Source organism: Rhyacophila brunnea, unplaced genomic scaffold (assembly GCF_057557595.1).
Source record: "Rhyacophila brunnea isolate RB1 unplaced genomic scaffold, BYU_Rbru_1.0 scaffold_6, whole genome shotgun sequence".
Lineage (NCBI taxonomy): Eukaryota > Metazoa > Arthropoda > Insecta > Trichoptera > Rhyacophilidae > Rhyacophila > Rhyacophila brunnea.
This window is the reverse complement of record NW_028233276.1, coordinates 46,755,804-46,776,776: the sequence shown is the minus strand read 5'-3', so window position 1 is coordinate 46,776,776 and position 20,973 is coordinate 46,755,804. Positions and strand designations below refer to the sequence as shown.

The following is a 20,973-nucleotide window of genomic DNA, read 5'->3' as shown; positions in this document are numbered from 1 at the left end:
AAAGGAAGAATAAAATATTAAAACATGAACAATATTGAAACGTTTTATGTATATGTATATATGGAGACATAGACTCCGCCCATATTTCAATGGATTTGTGTGACAAAAATGGTAAAGTTAAGAACTTAGACCCTTCAGAATATCATTAGGCTTGGCATAGTATTGAAGTAAAAAACCTGTTATAGATTTTTTTGGCACTTATACTCTATAGACTTTCAACTCTTCAATTACGTTAACTTCCTTCTATGCATCGGTATATTGTGATATACAATGATGTAATATAAATGTGTGATTTTACTAGGACAAACTGACAATCTTGGCGGATAAACCACAGTGGTCAGTTAAAAATTGGCAGCTCGCATGCCTGATCTCCGTTCAACTGCCATATACATAAAGAGGGCAAAGTGAAGTCCATAAGGGGTGAGTTCCACAAGGGTCGCCCCCATAACTAACATCCAAATTACTTACTTCCCGGACTTTTACTACTAGACGGAATCTTTTACGACGTCTTAACAATGCATAGGACCTTTACAACCGGACAGAATGGGAACTGAACTGGATTAAAGATCACTACAAAGCATTAATCTGAAATAATGATTTTTTTATCATGTTCAGATGAAGCATATAAATCATATCTCGTATTATGACAATAATTAAATAGTATAAACTTAGCTTTTAGTACTAAACCATGTTTTTAGTTATTACTATTCTGTGGACGTATTTCGCGTAATTTGGTACCAACAAAAAGATTAGTGTATTGTAGATATAGAGTTGATGCCCAGATCACAGAACAGATAATAAATATAATACCGATAGGCTATATTCAATACGCCGCATCTTGATGCAGGGTTTTGAATGTGTGAGTGTCTTACGAAAATGAAGCACGCATTATGCACGTGCAATAGTGTGTGAAATACACCAACATTAAATGAGCGTAAATGCATAAACAGAGAGCAGTTTTCAGTATTCGACGTAAAACGTATTCTTGACACGTGTGTAAGTTTAACCCGGATTCTTCCTTACTCGAGTCGGTTACCTGCTATCGCCTGCTATGTATTTCAGTTCCCATTATTTCTGAATTACCTGTCCCAGATATATGTAGTTTTCCACCGGTTCGAGCTGAATACCATTGATGAAGATCTCTTTTTGGCCCGCAAAGCAGTTGAACATGACTTTCATATTTGTTACATTTATTTTCAAGCCTACTTATAAATACTGTAAATTTAGTCATTCAGTGGTATCCAAGAAGTACAAAACGTCCGCAAAGTAGACCTAGAGGCCGATGGATCGATGAAATAATAAAGTTCTGCGGAAGCAACGCACAGGACCGAGAGAAGTGGAATCAGCTTGGAGAGGCCTTCATCAAGCAGTGTATAGATTCAGGCTGATGATGATATTGAGATATAGAGTTATACCCCGTTTACACTTAAATGGATTTACTGCTGTAAATGAAACAATAAAATGCACTGTAAACATGTACTGTCATGCAAGTTGCAAGATTGCATGCACGAATCAAAAAAGTTCGGAAGCTTCTGAATTTTCATGGGATTATTTCGATCTTTGCCTGCGCAGTCCGGCAAAAAAAACTAACTACATCGCGGAGAGACTCATTTTGAGGTTAACCGATTTTTACGACCTGTCAAATAGTACCAGTAAGCAGTTGTTAAATCAAGAGTTTTTGAAAAATGGTCGTTGATTATTCGCCTTACCTATTGGGTCTTTAAACTGGAATAAGCATATAATAAATAATATGCATTTTTGAACCCGCAACCCGTTTTCAAAAAAGTTTTAAAGTATCACCATATTATCAAGAGATGATTTTTATTTATTTATTTTTGATTTTGATTTTAATTAACAATAAAAAATTTAACATATTCATTGTTAATTTATTGACCTTCTACTATACATGAATATTTGTCAACTGTTTTTATATATTATTTTTCTTTTTAACATGGTGTCTATTTATGTTAATAGATCACAAATTGATAAAATGGCTATGTATTGATTAATACAATAAAGTTTCATTAAAAATGAATGACCATGCATAAAGCTCCATTTGAAAGTTTAGATCTACGCCCACTATGTAGTCAAGCTGAACGAGGCTGTTAATGTTGATCGTAGTGCAAATCATTGCTTAGATATTTAATGTAATATGCCTAGTAAAATGTTTGTAGAAAATTATGTTTTTTTTTCATATAAAAAAACGCTGATATGTTAATTAACTTGAACAATAAATTATGGAATCGAAAATGCATTCAAATAATTACAAGATAAAAAGAACTTTTTATATACTTACCACGTTTTTAAATTTTCTGTTGAATCATATAAACTTGACAATTCTATGTATTAATAATTTAGGACAAATAAGGTAATTTGTCAACAAATAATTTTTTTTTTTTGCTATTTTGCAACAAACAAACAAATACTTATAGAATATTGAAATGTCATTTTGATTTTCATAGTAACGCACTTATATATTAATAATTTAGTTGCTAGGACCACCCCCTTAGCAACCAATAATAGTGGATTGGATTACGGATTTCTTCCGAAATAACTTTTCAAACAAAACAGAATTAACTGAAAATGAATTCAATTCTACTTAAAGATGGCTAAAAGTATTAAAAGAATGCATTGGCATCGTGTTCTGATATATTCTAAAAGTTTCAAATGTCTAGCTAGTCGGGAAATTAGTTAAAAATCGATTGCAAGATTTGTACTGGATAAACAACCACCGGACAAACAAGAATACGAGCTAAGAAAAACGTGGTAAAATAAGTAATAACTAGCACTACCATTGACACTTGCAATTCAGTGCCGCGGCCTGGTTATAGACCGCCTTATAACATATTGCACTGCAACGCTTTAACAAGATGGTAATTTTCGAACCATTCTTTTTTTAAGTATTTTGCTATTTTTTATGTTATGTGAATAATATAGGGTAGCTTTACATAGTATGAACATAACTAGACTGACCAATGCGTAGTTTCAATGATGATGACGGGTATGATCGCCGCAAAGATGACATGGTGATCCGCATGGAAACGTCAAGAGCTTTTCGCCCTCTCATAATGGCGACCTCGTAATGGGGTCTGGCCTCCCGAAGCGGTCTTAAAAACATATAAAAGGGGCAATGAATGCTCCCGAAGTGGATATTGCATAATCACTGTAAGATGCAGGCACTTTCTTTGTGTGACAGGGACGGCGTGAGAATGAAATTACTCAACAAGAAATTCTATATTATTAAAAAAATATTAAAATTAAATTTACACTGACGAAATTTTGAATTTAACTAATTATAAGTTGTTTATTATTTATTAAGTACCTTTTTTGCAGCTGGGGTTTCCTTTTTCAGCATCTTCAGGCAATATGCGCACTCATCAATTGCAAGTGCACGTTGACTACACTGCCACTGTAATTGTACACTTTGCATTGGTGAGTGCGCATAGTACCCAAAGATGGCGAAAATCTAAAGCCGGGTACGCAAAAATGATTTAAATTGAATAATACAAAACTTAAATCAATTAGAATTAATGTTTTGGTTTTATGGTAAAGTGATGACTGCAAGTCTATAGAAGTGCTACTGCCACTAGCGACGGAATTATGAAGCCAGCGGTTTTATACAATATAGGTAGGTGCTGTTAGATTTTAGTCAATCAATGCGTACTTCTGTGACAATTTAATTTCTGGTATGACCATGAAATGTCGCCCATAACGTAATTGTATTAAAATCATGCAAGTATTTATATGTGAACATGTTTGAACTAATATTTTATATAAATTTCAAAACTTTTGGAAAGTTAAATCGCACCTGAGTGTGTAGGTACTTTGCCGTAAAACACGTAGGTATTGTATCATGGAAATGTAGTACGATAAGTTTTCTCGTAGGCTTAGGAAAGATTTTGAAAAATAAAATTCTTAGTTTTATACCACGTTTACAAGTGCATGGATTTACTGCTGACTGGCTATTGCTGCTGAAAATGCGCATGTAAACACGTATTATCGTGCAAGTCGCAAGATTTCATGCTCGTCATAATCAAAATATGAAAATCACATAAACATATTGTGTGCTCACCGGGTTCGAACCCGGAACTCCCGGATGAAAGGCCAGCGCCGTACGCACTGCACCACGAAAGGTACGCATGCACAGTATAATGAAAAAAACTAACTACACGGCGCAAAGCATTTTTGACGGTTACCAATTTTCAGAACCTATCAAATATCACCATACAACTGACAACAATGCGTCTCGCTTACGCTTCAATAATGAGATTGTCAAGACAATCGGCACTATTGCACGTTAACAGTTATTATCGCGATAGTTTAATTTCCACACTATTGGTGCCAGTAATTCCGTGCACGTGTACAGGCGTTATTAATATGTCTTTCATTCATCGTCTATTTCACATTTATTACCAAATGATTGAAATTGAAAATAAATTTTATCTCTTATTATTACTCCAAACACATAAAACTGGACATGCAATATCTGTGCTCTGACTCATAATATATAATAAGTTGTAATGGTGTGAGTTTGCGTTGTTTGTTTTTTTCATTCAATAACAGTATAATGCCATATTGAAGTACAAACATTCGAACAATATTATATTATACATTGAGTGAATAGAAATATTTAAAAACAAATACTCGTAGACACCACTGAAAAACTTTAATGTGTTAGAAGTAAGCCGCATACTCGACTTTCTTTGACTCTATATCCCTTAAGTGTTCAACTAAGATCCACTAAAGAGACTAAAGACCTCTCAAGGAACCAAATTTTCACGGCCTATTGTAATGTCGGTCTCGGTAGATTTTGCTAATTTGTTTTAAGGACGTGTTAAGTTAAGTAGCGAGAGCTTTATGAGAAGGCTTTTATCTGGATGTCGAGCTTTTAAAGGAAAGGGATAAAGTTGAGAGTAAGTTTTGAAATGGCATTAATTTTGATATGTGGGAAAGTTGTCGACAAGAACACAACACTTACCTGCCGGGTTAATGAAAGCTTTTTAAAACAATAAATCTTTTACATTAAGTAACTAAATTAAACTATTATATTATGATATATTATATAACCATCATTAGTTAATATATTAAAAAAATATGGATAACATTATAAAAATATAACTATAAATAGACTTAATAGAAAAAAAACTAAGCAGCTATTATTGAAGAAATTTGAAAATAACTCAGACGACGTTGTTTTTATAGATGTTGATCTTCTTCCATATAGAGCTTTAAGTGGTTTCCATAGAAAAATCAAGGAATTAAGTTCCAATTTAACATAAGTGCCATTTATGTACCAAAGCTTACAAAGGGTACATCACCGTTTGAATAGTACCAGGGTTGGTAGTGTGGTAGTGTGGTAGTTAGAGCTCTTGCCCGAAAAGTATGTTTTGTGTGTTTATCGATTGCATTATAATGGTGTTGATGTTATACGGCAACCAGTCATTACACCTTACAAAGACAAAAAAAAAGCATGTGCTGAGCTTTGAAAATAGATCCTTACGGCGAATACTGTAAGATATATAATCGGAATATGTATACAGCTAGCTCATAATATTATGTGGCATTAAACAAGGCTTCAAATAAGTGTTACAAATGCTTCAAGAAAAATTTAGCCTGGCTTGTCCTTTATTCATAATAAAACCGATTTTATATTATGAAAAGCCACGAAATATCATCCACAAGGTGTACATATAACATGATTGAACTATAAAATACTGACATGACCTAGAAAGACATAATATGAATGTACCTTAGTGAGTGAGATGACGCATGCTGTCCATATGAACCACTTAAAGAACGGACATGGATGGAAAATAAAAATTGTGTGTTTTAATTTTTGCTATAGTTTGCGACTTTAAGTACATTAAATTCATGATATTCACAATGACGAAAAAGCAGTGACGTCCTGTGGAAATAGGCGGCAAATGAAAGAACGAAGACGATCATTACAACATTTGAAAGCAGTGATAGTTTTTTATGAAGCAGACGATGTTTCATTATAAAGAGTAACGGAGAAAAGTACGGACATCTTAGTTTAATAAAACATAAGGGGGCATTCAAACATATCAGTGCCACAAAACTCCATGTACCCAAAACACTGTTTGAGGGTAGATTTCTTAGAAATGCTCTAATCCTCAGGAGATTAGGTATATGATATATGTATATATTTTCTCATGAATTCGGTTGCTACAATTTTAGACTAAAAATAAAAGGATGTTGCTTTCTAACTCTGCCTAAGGGTGGCACTTTAGTTAGAGACGTCACTGCATGAAAGCCAAAGTATTTTCTTTCGATTAAAAAACCTACCTACCTACTAATTAACTGGTGTATTTGTTTTTTTTTGATGAATAAAACACAGTTGATTATTAATAAATACCTACCTACTCATTAAATACCACTTTTCAAAAATTATATTGCACAGTTTTTATCGGATTTTTTTATTTAAAAAACTTAAGTTCTTACCCTTATTATAAACAGAAATATTGCAAAAACACTTAGGGGCATTGTACAAAATAAATTATGTAATAAAGGTTATGCCTAATAATTATTTACAACATAGCGTTGCAATCTTGACCTAACCTAACATAATATATTTTTATTATAACGTTCATTTTCAAAAGTGCCGCTCAAAAGATTTCGCGTTTACGACTGCCTACTTTATTGATTGTAAATAACCGAGAATCAGCTCCAATGACGTTTTTACCTGTATTAAAGATATCGGTAGCGACGACGAAGTAATGCGTTGTAACTTTTGACTATTAAAGTTATTATTATCAATGGGACAGTTAGTTAAAAAATATTTTTATCGACGCGTTGATTATGGATAAGCATTTTGATCATCATCACTCGGGGTCTATACTGCCGTATGATGATCTCTAGCCGTATGAGACTATAAATCATCATAATAATTGACTAGGAATGTTTTGTTCTTTTGCCTCTTTCAAATTTAATTTCTCTATACCTTACCATCTATAATACCTAGATCACTGTATTGATAACTGTATTTTTGGATAGGTAGTATTAGTTTAAATTTTATGTTTCATTCTTTTATTTATAACTGTTTTTTTTTCTTGAAAGAACCTACCCAGAATTGTCAACTTATCGTTTTTATTACCAAATCTAGCATTTTTCAATATGCATCTAGCTTTAAAAATTCGCATCTGGTGTATGGCGTTAAATCTAGCGTTTTTCGGCACCTCAAATAGCATACAACTTTTCATAATAAAGCTAAAATTTAAAAAATTTTAGATTTGTTTTTGTACCTTATATTTTACTGGAAATAAATACCAGGTGGCAGTGCCACTGTTCAATGTGCGGACAGAGATAAGAGAGTGTGTGTGTGTGTTGTATTGCACTGCGTTACAGCTGGTAAATCAAATCAAGATATTATATCTTATAATTAATAAACTAAAATAAATGCTACCTGCATACAAAATGTCGACTAAATTTCATTAGTAGTAAAATATTAAAATCCTTTTCGATCTTTGTTTTTATAAGCATTTTTTTTCTGTCATTAAGCTTATTTTCTTATCCTATATGGCAGTGGTCTCTAACCTTTTGGACCTCGCAGACCACTTAACTCAAAATCTTGAATCCCACAGACCTCTTCCACGTATTTTTTTTCCACACTTGTACCACGATGTAACCCATTTTTTAAATAATAATTTTTCGTCCTTGGCTTACAAGTCGCAAACGAGTTGTAATTTTTAATACCATTGATATCAAACTAAGTTTTTTAATTCACTACGATTCTCCTCTGCTCAAAGAAAGTCCTTGTCAATATTTCAACCATTTTTTTACGGTTAAGTTGTTTTTAAATTTTTTGAACACTGTCAGCAATGTTGTTTCCACATGCCTCACATGTTATCAATCAGTGGTGGTTTAGGTACGTGGATGCCCAAAGTGCTAACCGCTTTGGAAAACATCTTGCAGAAAATTTGCCTGTGCGATAAACCACCATTTAATATGCAAATATTCCAAAAGAGATGTTACCGGAGTAATTTTATTACTTATTTGATTTTTAAGATGTTGGTAATTACTGACAAAGCGACCTCTCTATCTGCTTCATGTGAAGTACCAATGGTCATCATCACATTTTCAACAAGGGTTAAATTATGGAGTTACCCTAAGAATTTCTTTCATAATTATGCAATATTTTCTTTTCATATTTCGAACAAATGAAAGGTAACTACCTAAATAAATAATCATTCTTACTAATTTGAATAATAAGGGCCCACATGCTCAGCGTAGGTAAAAATGGAGCTTTTATGGTATTTTCAGAGCATAACCCTGGAGATTCCTTAGACGTTGTAGATAATCTATTTATATAATTTTGAAGCCTTATTATCCTTTATATTTATTTTAAGCATTTGATGACTGCATAAAGTATTTTTATTACATAAAATAGTATTATTTTAAACTTCTCGCTATAATGTTTTAGAATATAGTCTTATTTCAGTATGTCCACCCGATTTTTTTTTTAAAAACAGGACATGTTCAAACACGCGCGTTGCCATGATCTTACTCCCTACTTTATTTATTATTTGTCAATTTATGGATACGGCCGTATGTTGTAGCTTAGCCACTGGGAAATGCCAATAGAAATGGCGTATTTCACAAAAATACTGCCTTATTCTTACGTCAATAATTATTATAAAGCAAACATTATTCGTAGGATGTTTATCACATTTGAATGGTCAAAGATATAGATTATAATCGGTATCTTTAGAATTATCTTCAAATGTGTTAATCGTGCTCATTTTTGAATAATAAAATGCCTAATTCTTGTCAAATTTGGGATCAAAAAGATTATAAAATATATATTTTTTATCGTAAATATGTCACTATATAATGTTACATTAATTTTACTAATGGCTTTGTAAATGCGTTTCAAAATTAATAAATCTAAAAAATCTTAACACCACTGCACATAGACGTACTGAAATATGACTATATTCTAAAACATTAGAGCGAGAGGTTTAAATAAATACTATTTTATATAATAAAAATACTTTATGCAGTCATCAAATGTTTAAAATAAATATAAAGGATAATAAGGCTTCAAAATTATATAAATAGATTATCTACAACGTTTAAGGAATGTCCAGGGTTATGCTCTGAAAATACCATAAAAACTCATAATTTAATCAAAGTGTGAAGTCAATATTATGTTTTAAGATTTAAAAGTCGAGGGGTGACTTAAGGCATTGTTTTGGAGCGGTAATTTTTAAATCGGCTGGAAGTTTTCATTTAAATCTGCTCGCTTACAACATGTTAAATAGCACGGAATTAATGTTTAGACTTATATTAACGGAATGAAATTTACGTATGCTATTCGCAAGATGTTTTAAGGGAGTCAACGAAAGAATTATAGCCAACATCGATCAATAAAGCTTCTGGCTACAGATTATGTAGAAAAGTATAAATACTAAAGTATAAAAACTAAAAATCATAATATTCATAAGCTAACCAAACTTAACATAACCCAACTACTCAAATGATTATTAGTTTCTACCAATTAATCTATTCAGAAATTAGTAATTAATGACTAAATAAAATACCTAAAAATACGTAACGTATACAAAGGAAAGGCGGAAAAAATGGGTAAGTATTAAATTAGAAGTGCAATCATATCATATATTATATATATATATTATACAATTGTGTTAGGTGCTCATCAGTGACGTCCCGTGCGGGTAGGCTGATTGAGTGTCGCTTGGGGGCGGTAGTTACTCGAAGGGCGGCAAATCGAGGAGAATCATTTGGAATATAATATAGAAATAGTTATTAAAGTAAAATTAGAAATAATGAAAATATCTTTCCATTAAAAAAATCAGCCCACTGGTTTTGTTGTGTTTGCGATGTCCCTCCAGGGGCCATGATCATTATATTATTAAAATGAATACAATGTTACCTAATCTAATATACATTAATACTATAACATTATACCGCAATGATATTATATTAATATATTTGTACATTTCAATAAAGTCGAAACGTGATAGATCTTTCTATGATATTATCAAAGTATTTAATAATAATACTACAGTCATATATTATATTATGTAGATGTATTGAGTCTGTAAATTTGTATGGAATCGGTACGTCTCTCCGCATGATGAGACGAGAGTATTGATTATATTTAGAGACGGTGTTACTTGGTAAACATGAAACGTGATAGTATCAGATTTGTCGAGAGCTAATAACATCTTTGACACGAATCGTCAACCATCGGTGCACTAACTAAGACACGACGTGTTTTCAAAATAAATAATTTCCTTACAAGAGATTAAGCACTTCATCATAATTAAGCCTAATTCAATCTACTGCTAGATGAAGGCTTCTTAATGCTGGGCTCACTTATTCGATTCCTAGTCTTTTCTGCTACATAATTATACGATACCACAATATTTCATCAATCCAGCGTATCTTGGGGTGCCCATTTGGTCATCTTATAGGCCCATTTTATGGTAATTGCAGAGATTTTTTTTATGACTTGTGGTTAATTTGTGAGAATTAAGCATATTTTAAAGATTATGGTATAATTTATTAATTGTATGACTTAATTGAATTGTTTTGAAGCGCCCTTTTATATTTTGTGATGAATCGATTGCGTTATTTGCGTCAAACAAAACCGCCGCAGATTTCGGGTATCACAGGATCATCTCATCCTGTCTACGACCAACATATTCGACCAATTTAAAGATTTTGACATACCCATTATTCATTTAATCACTTTTTTTGTCTGAATAATATCCAAATTATACACGTAGCCATGCCATTCCTAATTATTAAATCAGTCCAAAAATTTATCTAAAAATCAATTATTTAGCACAAAACCGATTTCCTCGAAGACACTTTTATACATAAGTATACTAAAATATTTAGACAAACCTTATTTAATTGTGTTAATTAACTGAAAATTCTTGATAGAAAGGTAATTTATGAGAAATAAAATTAAATACGTTATAATAATATTATGTATATGTACTAAATTCATATATTTTAATAATTGTCATGTGAATGTCTATCTAATTGGAAGTAACTGGTCCTGATATTAAATAAATTATGTAAATTAATTAATATCACGTACATTATGTATTTGTTATTTATTGTAAATTTATTATTGTTTCGCGAATTTGATAACGATTGAAGCTTTCAAAAAGCTTAAAAATATTTATTATGTCTAGCAACGGCGATAAACTGTGGGCTATCCAATCGTAATTATTTTTATGTAGATTATTATAAGTTTAAACTAAAAATAAAACAAAGTTATCTTATATTTTTTTTGTCCGTCAAACTTGAGTAAACGTATTTGAAAAGTCGTCAGTGTAAATTATAAAAGATTGTGTGCTGCTTTGAGAAATCTCAAAGCACAAAGCTTCGTAGACTTAATACGAAATACGTACAGCGAGTCGTTAGAAGTTTTGATTAGTTTCCGAACAATGAAATCAAATGACATATTGATGATTGTGAAGGGAAAATGTCTTTGGAAACTTTTAATAAAAATTGAAAAATTCGTGATCGAAATTTTAATAAAACACTGTATTATACAACTACATTTTTCCTTAAATCTTTTCGTGTATATATATTATATGTATGGTATATTTCTTTATATATAGCATATTCACGTGAATATAACTTAACATAAGTATAATAATAATTACTCTTAGTATACTTTTCATCTGGTAGAAGCAAGGCCTGAACAAAAACGATGCATAAGTGTGAGTGAGAAAGTATTCGGTACCCTTATAATCTCTGCGACACGCGCTAGAGTAAGATAAAAGGTTTACAGATCTGGGAGATGTTTTGCTACGGTGTAGCCGGCAAATCTTCGCTTATTGCATAACTAAGCGTTGATAACTGTGTGGCTAAAATTGCTATTTCTTGTGTTAAAAATAAAGTCAGTGGTAAATATTTTTAATTAATTAAGTAGAAAAGATGGTTCTGTGTGTTGTATTAAAATATGGTAGCCGTACTGACAAGCAAGAAGATGGTATTACGTTTCATAGATAAGTTGATACATGTTCGTGATAATTTATTTGTATATTATTATATATTTTAATAACAGTGACCTAGTGTTTCTTTAAAATAACTTAAATTATGGATATCTTTACCTAATGGTTGCATTTTGACCGCTTAAAAATATTATATAACGTAAAAAAATAGAAAATTATATTTTAATTCTGAGCGTCTAGTGCGAGCACTTTGGGCGAGCACTAGCAAAATGGTCTATGGTCTTGAACATTTGTAGACGAATGCGTTCGCTCGCCCACAAACCAAACGCACGGCTCGCGGCTTCATTTAGCAATGCAAAAGGTGGTGTCTAGATGTATCTATAGTCTATGGGTAGAAGGCTTTTTTGAAGATTATTTGGTTCTTCAAGACCAATGACATGTTAACTGAAAGGTTATATGGCAAAATGAACAGTAAAGCCATATTCTATTCACGGTTATCCATATATTTCACTAACGCAAATCCGGATTGATAAATTATTAAAATACTGTCTATTCAGTTACTCGGTAAATGGTTCTTCTCTTCTTCATTAAGTGCCGTATCATCTGTGAAAGTTAAAAACAATCGTACAATTTCCACATTCAAAATATTCGCCGTCTATACAGATACTTTTAAAAATTATTATCTTCTGCAGAATATGCTGTATAAGGTTATAATTTAGTCATTTACACCATGTACCACGTATTTTTTAATACTGTATTCTAAGTGCTGTCTAGCTATTTTATCAGTAACTATAATAACGTATCGTTCCCTAAATTCTATTTTTACGATATTTCTTTACAAGACCTCATACCTACTTATAATATTATGCTAATAGACCCTACGTATTTTATATACCTATGTATTTTAACTAGTGTTTAAGTGTTGTACTATTCCATTTGAGTTGTTTTTTGCGACCCAGGTTTCGCCTTTAGGCATCTTCAGGTAGGTACTATGTGCACTCACCAAAAGGAAAATACACACTAACAACGAATATAATTAATTCTAATTTATATAATAAATTAAACAGTAAAGTAGGGAAAAACTCCATTACCTACCTATCATGTCACCAAAACCTCACAAAACCCGGGTCAAAAACAACGACACAAATGGAATAGTACAAAACTTAAATCTATTGGAATTTAAATTCAAATTCCATCAAGTACCTTCGGTTGATACTATTAAGTCTTTCACTGGTAAAGACACGCCAGGCGCGTGGCCATTAGATCTAATACTTTCACTGGTGACAAGTTAGTTACCACATTAAATTATCTTGTTAATTGTTACACGCCAGGTGTGTCTTTAGCAGTAACCGAGTTGTGGTAATTAACTGGCTAGGTGTGAATGTAAAAAAATTACTTTGAATTTATGTGTTATAATTATTATTAAAACTGTATGCTAAAACGAGCTATGTAATGAGAAGAAGAGTTTTTTGGTAAAATTAAGTAAAGAAGGTGACTACAATGGGAAATTTGTGAGGTGATAGAAACATGGTGTATATTATTGATTTTTTATATTAATAATATTTGTTTTTTAATTTATAAAACCACATAGTAAGTATATTATAATTGTGTTAGTCAAATCATCATCATTTTCTCAAATCTATTCATCCCTTCGGCAACAATTTTGCTAGGCAGTTTCCATTAAAACACTTCGAAAATCTTATGTAATTTCCGCCGCGAGATTATGCTAATTCAATTTCCCATAAAGCTACGACGTAGATACCTCGTAGAGGGGTCTACGCACTATCGCGGGTTCACCATTTTGAGATCTAATCACATTTCGATTCATAAAAACATTACCTATACCAAACGCCCTGAGGTCGGATAGCTAAGTCGACGATCACTGGTTTTCAATCCTTTAAAATACATATGTTAAACACTTAAAAATACTGATTTCAAAATCTACAATATTTTAGAAACTAGTAAATATAAAAAAAAATGTGTCGGTATTTCGTTATAGTAAAGTTATTTTATTATATTACTTTTTTTCTTCTCAGTTGATTGGTCGATGAATTTTGTTAAGACAAAAATAAAATCTCTTGACATATCGTCGGTGTTTTGTAAAAAGGGCGTATCAACTATTTTGGCGAAATCGAGATTTTAATGAAAATACAATATGTACCCTACTAGCTTTGTTGTGTGGCGAATTTTTATCTCTACAGGAAAGTACTTAAAAACGATAATCGACTAAAATTCAATTAATTAAAATTACGAAATAAAAAGCAAATGTGACATGTTAGGCCTTTTAAAATATTATATAATAATACCTATTATAATGACAGTATTTTTTCTAAGCTTTATTATAAACTTGTTAGATATTTATAATCATCTACAGGTAAAAAACAAATAAATGTCAAAAGTTAAAAATCCTCCTCCTGTAAAGTAGCATTTTGGTTAATTCGCCCTTTTTACAAAACACCGACGATATTATGTGGTTCAAATAGGAACACATTTAATAATATTACATGTGTATTATAATAAGTATTTTTTTAATCTTTTTTTTCTTATCCTGGTAAGTATAGCTCATTTGGTTTGATGCAGATTTTTTATATCTAAAAAAATATTCAATTAAACTATAGAGTATTTTAAATATTGTTAGAAAAGTTATCAAGCAGAAAATAAAGCACTTGGAATCTGTCAAAATTACAATACTTATAGTTGTGCCTATTGTTCGAAGATGAATGATTACAACTATAATAAGAGAGCGAATAAAATTAAACACATATAAGTACAGTATTATTAGTATCAAATCAAGTAACGTGTGGAAAATTGTTATGTTTTATTAGAGTTAGGTGGATAATTTTGACGATAGGTAATTGACTTTTTCCAGTTGATTTTAAATATTAATTGTAACATAAATAGAAACTTACATTTTTTTTTTAATTTTAGGAACAAATTAGAGCGCGACAAATATTAGTTATGATTAAGATCTCAAAACAAATATATTATTTAAACCCCTCTATGATTGAAGAATCATGATGAGACGTCACAGTCATGTGGCTGGCAAATTTGTACTGGATGTCTCCATAGAGTGCCTAATCCTGAAACGGTGGTACAAAAGCGATCTTAACATGGCGTAAGGCGATGTACCGAGGGAAATGTCGCAACCTTGTGATTACTTATGTCCTAACACTGGGGTGTGACAGGGTGAAGTAAGTAAGTTGCGAAGATATAAATATGTTGTAATTTCATTACTTGTATGATAAGTGGAGTAATAATTTTTATATGGCAAAGGTTTTGTAAGTTTAGAAAATTGTCAAGCCTTTATCAGCTATATTTAATACATATTAATATATTCCACTATTTTAATGTAATGCGATTAAATAAGTTACAGATTGAATGTCGCTGTATATTATGAAATATTAGATAAAGAAGGGGGTTATTTCTCCCTTTGATGTTAGAACAAGCGCGTTTTAATAAACCGATTTGCATAATCGTAAAAAATGAAACAAAAATATGGGAGAGAAATCTTCATTCACAATCAATATTGGTGAATCGGATTACAGAGAAGATTTAAGAGAACACTTAAGTTAAATTTTATTTATGATTGACTAATGTGTACCTATTTATGATGTACCTATCTACCTACGTTAATTTATGGAAGTAGATATTCATTAGGTACCTACTTTGTTTTTAAAATATTATTATAACAATCTTCTTCTTATTGTGCCATCCCCTAGCGGAGGTCGGCCACCATCAAGGTGATCTTATATTTGTCGTCTGCTACCCGGAACAGTTCGGTGGAGCTGCACTCGTACCAATCACGGAGGTTCTTAAGCCACGAAATGCGGCGCCGTCCTCTGCTACGCTTCCCATTGATCTTTCCTTGAATGACAAGTTGGGGAATGCTGTATTTTTGTCTTCTCATAATGTGGCCGAGGTATTGTAGTTTCCTGGTTTTGATACTACGTAGAACTTCTCGGTCCTTCCCCATTCGATTGAGAACTTCAACATTTGTCACCCGGTCAGTCCAAGGAATTTTGAGGATGCGTCTATTCAGCCACATCTCAAAAGCTTCAAGTCTCCGTGACATCTCTTGGTTTAGCGTCCATACTTCCATACCATAGGAAAGAATTGAGAGAACATAACAACGTACCATACGCAGTCTCAAACCTAGTTTAAGATCTCGATTGCTAAAGAGGCGTCTCATTTTGAGAAAGGCGCTCCTTGCGAACTCAATTCTAGTTTTTATTTCCTGAGACTGGTCCCATTTCTCATTGACCCATGTACCTAAATATTTATAATGGGTCACACGTTCGATTGGTTCGCTGTTAATGACAAAATTTGTGTCGGTGTCACAATATCTAATCGAAAAATGATCATGAGCTTTATTTTATTCAATGTTACTTACATATTTTACTCTATTACAAGTATAGGGTGAGAATAAAATGGCACCACCCTTCACGGTCCATTGCTACATCTCGCACGCATATTGCTTTCTCAATGATAAGGTATTTTTTATTATGTTATGGAAGTACCGCGGTTGGTATTACTTCTGATTAAATAAATATGGTTCCATGGACAATAAAAATGTTACAAAAATTGAAAAATAAAAATTGCTTAGAAATGTACTGCCCTTCCAAGGAAGAAGGCAGTAACTCGCAAAATTTGTGAAATTGAGTTATGAATGCCATCCGTTAGGTAATTTTGAAAGCTTTATATTCTGTTCACTTTAAAATCAGTATTATCACTAAAATACCGTTAAAATCCTTATTGAAAAAAGAGACATTTTAGCAAAAAGGCAGTAATTGCATATATTAATTGCAGTTACAGCTTGTTTATTATTACTTTGTTTGTATTTTAACGTCCTACTAATAAAAACTATTACTGTTTTTTATTAATTCACAGTACTAAAGTTTGAGAAAAAATACATGATGTCATTTATCTCGAAAGTATGTGAGAGTCAGTTACTGCCTTCTTCCTTAGAAGGGCAATGTGGCGCTAGTGAAGTCTGTAGAATCCCAAACACTCAAGTAGCTAAAAATTAAATGGAAAACGGAATTTCACCTTCCTATTAATGCTTCTATTTAATTACACAGTTCTCAGATACTGATCTTCTTTGGTATATGTTATTCTCTTCAGGACTTCGTGGTATTTGCCAGGAATACATTTCAAAGACATATTTTTATCTCCCAAGGTTTATAACAATAAGGCCATGCGCACTAAATAACTACTTGTGGCTGCGACACATTGGTAGTTATAATTGTAGAACAATATAGCTATTGTCCGACAACAAGAAATCTGCGATAGCAGGAAGTACCTGAGTCGCACAAGACTTCTAGTGACGTACCTGTCATAGCGGCAACGCGTGCTAAATGCGTAATTAAATAATGTATCGGCTTTTTTTTAGATGTGTCTTCTTCCTCGCAAACAACCAAAAGTTTACTAATAATAATTCTAACATCGCTACTGATCGTTTTAGACATCGTTTTATTAAAAAAGCTTCACATTACGACGCTATAGGATTGGTTTGTCAAATATCCGTTTTTGTCGAAATCGACCTTTTAATGCAGAATGATTTTTTGTATCTAATTGGACCAGAACCATCCTTTTCTTTAAATTGCTTTGTAATGAAAACAGCATTTATATGCTGTAAAAACAACAATTTAAATACCTTCATGTATTTAAATATAGGATAATCAAATTTTTTTTTCGTTTCCTGAACATTTGACATTTGGTCTATTCGATAAACCAATCATTCAGCGACGATTACGTAAATTGAAAGATACGTACACTACAGGAGTATAAAATGAAATGATAAATTTGAGAGCATCATTTGAAAACGGAAGTGCGACTAGCTTTTTATTATTGTGCATTAGATTAGGAGGAAGTTGTTAGTTCACAGTATTAACACGTCGACAAGAAGTTCTTGTTCGACAGTAGAATCAATATTCGGAGTGTCTGGACATGTGGAATAAACTCGGAAGAGTGAAGTGACGCGGTAAAGTAATTTGTGCGGTATAAGAGGTGCACAGTTTCGTCGGTCAGTTATGAACCATGGAAACTCCAGAGCAAATCGCAATCGGCTATCCCAACTAATACGACTAATGCAACTTTAGTATATGAAATAGGTCAGTGCATATCTTTATTATCCGTTTTAGAACTAACAGAAAATGCAATAAAATAAATACAGGTGATTCATAACCATGCAGTATTGCAATCCTCTGTCAAAAGAATGAGAAAGATTTTTTTTTAGTCTTTATCACCTCATATTATATAAAAATGAAAAAACAATACCGGAACACATGTACGCAGATTGTCCAACTTTTCCATTACAGTTTGTTGTCCTAAAAGCAGAACCCGGTGTAGTTGACTGACGAGTGACTATGATAAGTGTTCTCCCTTGCGACTTCGCTAAAAGTCACCCTTTCTTTGTTCAAGCAATTTGTAAGATACACAAAATTTTAAATTGTCTACTGGTTGCTTATCTCTTATGCGAACACAAAAACTATGCTCTTCTTATTTAATTTTTTTTTCATTTTTAAATAAAATAAATTTAATAAATAAGTATAAGTGAATATATTTACATTACTACAATAAACATGTGTAAAACCCCTTAACACAAAACCAGTCATATTTTACAGCGGATGTGGCTAATTATAAATCTACGGTTTCTTTTGGTGTATAACTGAAAATCCTGCGGGGAAACTATATAAGTTGCAGAAACCAAACTTTGTACCTTATCAGTCGTAGCGGTTCTAATTATGCACAAAACTCTTTTATTTGGCGCTCTTGTTTAAATTATAATATGTATTTCTCCACCGTTGATCTTTTTAATAATTCACCTGTTTCATTTAAACGCGCTATCTCCAGAATTTTGTATAAATAGATATATATATATATATATTGTTTTTATGTAACTTTGTTTAGTATTGTATATAAGTTTTTGTATTTAATTATTCATTATTCTTCCTCATTTTTCTCATGTAATTTTCTTATGTAATTTCTTTATATTTATGTTATTCTAACTCTCTATCTTGCTAGGCTTAACTATATTATAATGTATACATGGAAACTTTGCTGGTTGAAATAACTTTTCATTATTCTATTTTAAATTTTTGTAATCAATATGTAACTGTTTGTTTCCTTAATAAATATAAAAATAAATAAATAAAAAAAAAACTCCACTATAATAATATGATATGTGGTCTTTTCATCACAGTCACAATGTAGGGGCTATTTCATTCCGACAATTCCGATTATGCAATATAAGAAAATCTAAAATGATTACACCATATTCGGTTCAGAAATACATTATAATATTTGCATGCAACCATGATGCCATAACTCATACGCCCAAATTTTCAAACCAATCAGTATCATACAATATAAAAACTTTGTTGAAAACGCGAAATATCTTGAAAAGTAAGCTAGTAAGCATGATGCTTCGAGCGGTGTTCGAAAATGGAACGAAAATATTGGGCGTATATTTCTGATCGCGTAAGAGTTTCCATTATATTTAACTCTATGGTCTTAATGACAGCCAATGACAGCTTAAATTAACACATAAACAAGAAAATAACCTAAAATATGATACTTTATGACATTATCATATGTTTAGTAACCGTTATAGTAGCATTAATAAAACAACTTATTCTTAGAGTACTTAGTTAATCGATCCTTAACGAAGCGTCTTTCGTTAATTACCTTATATTTAGGTACCTAATATTGATATTACAACCGTAAATACTAAAATGTAAACAGAACCTAATACTAATAAAATATGTATGTACCTACCTATATTACAAAATAACAATAAATACTTTAATAAGAATTTAAATACAAAATAACACTTCCAACGATAATATTTAAAAGTAAAAAAAACAATAAATAACAGAGGCTTACGATGTTATGTTACGACATATTATCTGTTTTCGATCTGTCAAAATTAAAATAGACGACCGCCAGCGACAAACTAGCGCCTCTATCGAGGAAATGTGTGAAACAGAAAAGCCTCCGCGACTTTTATGTGCGGTTGTAAAAATGGAAGCAGAAATAAAATTTCTTATATCACGAAATTGAAGCAGTTTGCTTGAATACCTTAGATACTGTTTGATTAAAAAATTGCCCTCCTGGAAGCTCGTTTAAGAAATCAGCAATTAGAAAAGTTCTTCACGTCCAAATCCTAATAATCAGTAGGGAGAGGATTTATATGCAACAAAAAACATGATTATATGCATGCACGTATGCACTTAAAATCAATAAAATATGCACTATAACCGAAGACATAATGCAGTTAAAAAAAAAAATGTGGGAAAAAAATGTAAATACCGACTTTGACAAAAAATCGAATAACTAGTTAATAAATTTCAACATAATACGATAGCAGAACAAAAAAACACAAACAATGAATATAAAGTTAATCAATTACAATTTTCAAAATAGTTTTTTCACAAGTACAAATAATTGAATAATAAATGCAATATAATCTAAACATAACTTAAAAAACAAAAACGACACACTTAACTATTCTTAAATACTTTTTAATTACCACATTTAAAATAGCAATCTAATTATATCGAATGTCCACCTTAATCGTTACGCGCTGGGCGCGTCTTTAACGTACAATGTATTAAAAATGCAAATGCATCTAAATTATCTACCAACCTAACTAAGTTATATTTCAATAAAATAATTAAAAAAAACTAAAATTGTAAATTCAAAAGCTCTAAAATATATGGACAATAAAATTTTATTTTTGGATTCTGTGTCTTTCAAAACAGATTTCTGTGCAATTCTGATAGCTGTACAAACCTCTAACAAAACATGCACTAGCATATAAATCCGGACCTTAGACTATAGATACATCTAGACGCCACCCGTTGCATTGCTAAATGAAGCCGCGTGCCTTGCGTTTGGTTTGTGGGCGAGCGAACGCATTCGTCTACAAATGTTCAAGACCATAGACCATTTCGCTAGTGCTCGCCCAAAGTGCTCGCACTAGACGCTCAGAATTAAAATATAATTTTCTATTTTT

General features: G+C 31.7%; 1 protein-coding gene across 1 annotated transcript in view; it reads right to left on the bottom strand.

The window, feature by feature from the left end:
• trh (PAS domain-containing protein trachealess) overlaps positions 1–20,973 on the bottom strand; it is a 637,328-nt gene that overhangs the window by 354,360 nt on the left and 261,995 nt on the right. The window contains exon 5 of the mRNA XM_085957070.1: positions 4,197–4,209. Coding sequence (XP_085813196.1) covers positions 4,197–4,209 — 13 coding nt within the window. The remainder of the gene's footprint in view (positions 1–4,196; positions 4,210–20,973) is intronic.